Source organism: Odontomachus brunneus, unplaced genomic scaffold (assembly GCF_010583005.1).
Source record: "Odontomachus brunneus isolate Ranch 3 - 2012 unplaced genomic scaffold, Obru_v1 Obru_scaffold_067, whole genome shotgun sequence".
In the NCBI taxonomy this organism is placed as follows: Eukaryota; Metazoa; Arthropoda; class Insecta; order Hymenoptera; family Formicidae; genus Odontomachus; species Odontomachus brunneus.
The window spans coordinates 34,503-38,760 of record NW_022639517.1 but is presented as its reverse complement, the minus strand read 5'-3'; the positions used below and the strand labels follow the sequence as shown (position 1 = coordinate 38,760).

Genomic DNA, 4,258 nt, shown 5'->3' with positions numbered 1-4,258 from the left:
TATATATATATATATATATATATATATATATATATATATATATATATATATATATATATATATATATATATATATAAATTTAATTAATTTAATTAAATCTTATGATAAAGTGGATTTTTTCTTTTATTAAATTATACTCTTTTATAATTACTCAAAGTCTATAGTCTATAGTCTTTTATGACTTTGTCTATTTAATAACATTTAACAATAAAGAAATCTTTATTATAAAAATTTAAAGATAACGAAATTGAATGTGCGGGATTTTGTAGACTTTACCTCATTAAAAAGAGCTAGAGTTTAAATTAACAATAAAAGTACGAAAAATATAATTTTTATTAACATTAAATCATTTTATGAAATCATATTATCAAAAAATTATATTACACTGTGTTAAGTACAATACATATAAACAAAATTGATAGAAGTGGTGTAGTTTCTAAAACAACAGACTCATAATCCAGAGATGTCTCATGGTCCAAGTTCAAGATCCAGCGCCAGTGAGAATTTTTAAAATTATGTAACATTGGAGACAAGTAACCTAAAATTTTCAAGTAAAATCAGCAAACGTTGACGCACACACACATAAACACATACACACACACAAACAAACACACACACACACACACATATATATATATATATATATATATATATATATATATATATATATATATATATGTCAGTGTTGCTGATTTTACTTGAAAATTTTATTAAAAGACGTCATTTTTACATCTTTTTATGACGTCATTTTCACGTTTTATTATGACGTCGGTGAGCTGCGACTTAGTCTGGTAATTTTCACGTCATTATTACATGATTATAAAAGAATAATTGATGTCATGAATGACCAAAAACTGATGTGAAAATCACGTCACGTTATTGCCTGGGATTAGTAGAAAGAATAAATAAGGAGGATATGAACACCGTGTAAAAAAAATTTGAAGTCTCCTCTGTAGATAGCAACTGTCGGAGTAGTCAATTGTCTATCGGTTTTGTGGTAATTCACACGTAAAGTAAGCCCGGGATCTCCCAGACCTCAGTGTGTACTTCGTGCAACTTGTTTTGCAAGTATTTTGTAATTAATTTTATTCGAGTTCATAATGCAAATATATATTCTAAAAAATGTTAGATTAAATAAATAAGTAATGTAAAAAAAAGAACTAATTTTTATTGGGAGACAAAAATACACGGACTAAATGCCCAAAATGATACTGCCTTGTGTGAATGTTATTTGCTGCTTTTAAATTACTAACTTTTTCTTTTTCTATTACATGCATTACAAGTTATTGAGTTTGTATTTTTTAACAAAAATCCTAACTCTTATACCTGTCTGCAAAACCGTCAGAAAATAGAAATATGAAAAATCGTTAACCTTAGAGCTTTTTCATGATAATATTCCAATATTTAAGCAGCGATTTTTTCTTTGTACATTGAAATATGTCCTTTCAAAATCTGAAAACTTTTTTCGACTATCTCTATTACCAAAAGAGATATGCATTTTTCAAACTATTATGATAAAATGACGTTTCTTTTGCATTTATAAGTAACTCTAATATTTCAATACGTCTTTATTATGTGATACTTATTATGATTTAATTCTAATCCTTAATAAATATATGTGTTTATCAGTCTATTAATAATCGAAAAAATAAAGTAAAAATACGGTGATTTTTACTAGAGTTATAATAAAAAAAAATAGCTGGGGTCCTTCAGATAGTGTAGCATCTACGTATGCGAAAAATGTGTATATACCTAGGATTAATATTAAAAAAAGCTTTCCCCAAGGCAGGAAAAGATAGCAGTAGTGGGATTCGAACTCGGGTCTATAGCGAAGTACAGAGATATCTCACCACACTGCTACGTTTCGAAATTTTGATCTTATCGTAAAAATATAAGTTACACTACAATTTGTTCTTAACTTGTTAATAACTGTAGTTAATAACCTAGGCGGAGAATTCTCATAATGGTTAGAGTAACTGCATTCCAATCGATTAGTAAGTGCGCTGCTATAAAGTGTTATGTAAAGTATATAACTTACAGATGCACAGAATCTAGGAAATATATAACGAAATTAGCGACTTAGTATATTATAAATATCTATGGTTATATATCATATTAATTTTACAAGAATTGATTGATTGTTAGAACAAAAGGAAAATGTTTGAACTACTTTATAAATTTACTCAATCAATTGCAATTATCACTTTATGAATATATCTTTTTATTTCAACATATTTTGCAAGAATTTTAAGTACATATTTTCTCGTTTCTAACGTTGTTAGTCAAAAGTTCCATGATGAGGAAACTGGAGACCATATAGTATCTTTACATTTAAAAAAAAAAAATTAAAGTAAACATTTACTTATTATTTAATAAGGGAGATAAGTAGCAAAGCGAATAATATTAAAATAATTAGGATTATAGAATCGGTTCTAGCATAAAAGATAGATTCTTCTCGTATGATACAAGTCAGAGAACTCTTTAGAATATGCGTTTGACACTTAGAACATCTCTCTAAAATATTTTTTATCTTTCTAAATTAAAATTTAAATTTCACATCGATATCCGCGATGGCTTTTATTAGTCTTTCTCTATCTATCACAAAATAAACTTCGTTCGTTAATAATACCAATATCCATTTCTATTATTTGATTAACTTTACTTTTTATTTTTGATGGTAAGTTACTCTTAAAATTTGTATTAAATTAGTTTACAACTGACATCCAAATTTGTCAAAATTTCTTGACAGTATATGCAAGTGGATAATCACTGTTCCCATACTTTGTGTAAGTAATTCAAACCTATCCACTGTGTTGATTAAAACATTTGGAGATTTTAATTGTAAGCTTTTTCCTAAGAATTTATTTTGCAGCTTGTCTTTCCAATTACCTGCACATAAATTTTTATCACTAAAATGATGTAAATAAGAAAATATTAATAAATTTAATTGTAAAATTGTAAAATATTATATATACATATATATATATATATATATATATATATATATATATATATATATAACTACAATAAAATATATATATAACATATATATAACAATAAAAAAATATATATATATACTTTAATTATATATACCAACAGGTTTCCAAGTATGACACTCTAGTATGTGCGAACCAGGTGACAATGGAACATTATATATTCCGTATGAAAGAAAAAGAATTCTTTCATAATTATCTCTGCAAAATACTTGCAACAGTAGTTTTGGAGAATTTTGTAAAGTCTTAGTTGTATAATGCAAGTCTATAGGATGGTCCCAGATTGGATTATTAACATAAAAATCACAGCTCTCTTGTGTTTGTCCTTCTTCGAGTCCTGATATAATTTTCCAACCATTACCTATTGTATTACCAATAAAGTTTAATTAGTATTCAATAAATATATCACTATTTAATAATTATATATCTGTAAAGAAACAGATCAAATGTTATCTACCCTACATTTATCTTACCTACACAAAAACTCCATTTACAGAATAGACGTATCTCTTTAAAATTCTTTGCAGATAAAATTTGCCCAACTATATGCAATTCGGCCATACTCTAACATCATATTGTCTCTTAAAAAAAGATGAAAATATATTTATATATTTATTAATATTTAGATAGTAAATATTAATTTATTCACTTTTATTAAAAAAAAGAATATTAATATCCTTTATTATAACTATTTATTAAAAGCTATAACTTTTATATTTTTAACTTCAATATTTTATGTTTAAAAATTTGTTTTACATTATGTAATCGTTTATTTTTAACTATATATATATATATATATATATATATATATATATATACGTATGTTGTTTGTGCGTGTATATATCTTTCAAAAATATTTTTGTAGATTCTTATTTTCATAAATCATTTTTGTTAATTGCTATTTTTTGTCATAAATCAATTTGTAGGACAACCAAATAATATATTTCAATTTAATATAAATTTTGTCTTATATTTTTAATGATAAATAAGAATGAGAAAAAAGAAAGATGAATAAGACAACTTTATAAAGATATTTATATTTACTTACTTTGAAATTTTACTCGTAGATGATAATACATAAGAATATATATACAGTATTTTGTGATAAACGTTATAAAGAAAAACTTATAATTTAATGATGGTTGTAATTAAAATAAAACAGAATTACAAAAAGAAAACAAAATATTTCAAATTTTCACAATAAACTGCTAATACTTTCGTTATATATATATATATATATATATATATATATATATATATATATA

At 24.3% G+C, this 4,258-nt stretch overlaps 2 protein-coding genes across 3 annotated transcripts in view; both read right to left on the bottom strand.

Moving 5' to 3' along the window:
- The window catches only part of LOC116846689 (tectonic-1-like), a 199,070-nt gene extending 196,269 nt beyond the window's left edge, over positions 1-2,801 (bottom strand). For both annotated transcript variants that reach the window (XM_032820856.1, XM_032820858.1), the window contains exon 1: positions 2,663-2,801. The gene's annotated coding sequence lies outside the window, so the exon portion shown is untranslated. The remainder of the gene's footprint in view (positions 1-2,662) is intronic.
- LOC116846691 (B9 domain-containing protein 2-like) lies at positions 2,645-4,202 on the bottom strand. The gene is made up of 4 exons (XM_032820863.1): positions 4,042-4,202; positions 3,467-3,574; positions 3,094-3,354; positions 2,645-2,889 (listed from the first exon to the last, which is right to left on the bottom strand). Exons 2-4 carry the CDS (start codon positions 3,552-3,554, stop codon positions 2,711-2,713), a joined length of 528 nt encoding a protein of 175 aa, XP_032676754.1. The 5' UTR covers positions 3,555-3,574; positions 4,042-4,202; the 3' UTR covers positions 2,645-2,710.
- Positions 4,203-4,258: the final 56 nt, after the last annotated feature.

Bases quoted from the DNA above. Each gene is read 5' to 3' on its own strand.
- LOC116846691 (XM_032820863.1), bottom strand. From the start codon at position 3,554: ATGGCCGAATTGCATATAGTTGGGCAAATTTTATCTGCAAAGAATTTT. The intron at 3,355-3,466 runs GTAAGATAAATG...GTAATACAATAG, and splicing joins TAAATGGAGTTTTTGTGTAG to GTAATGGTTGGAAAATTATA. The intron at 2,890-3,093 runs GTATATATAATT...ATTTATGTGCAG, and splicing joins TCATACTTGGAAACCTGTTG to GTAATTGGAAAGACAAGCTG.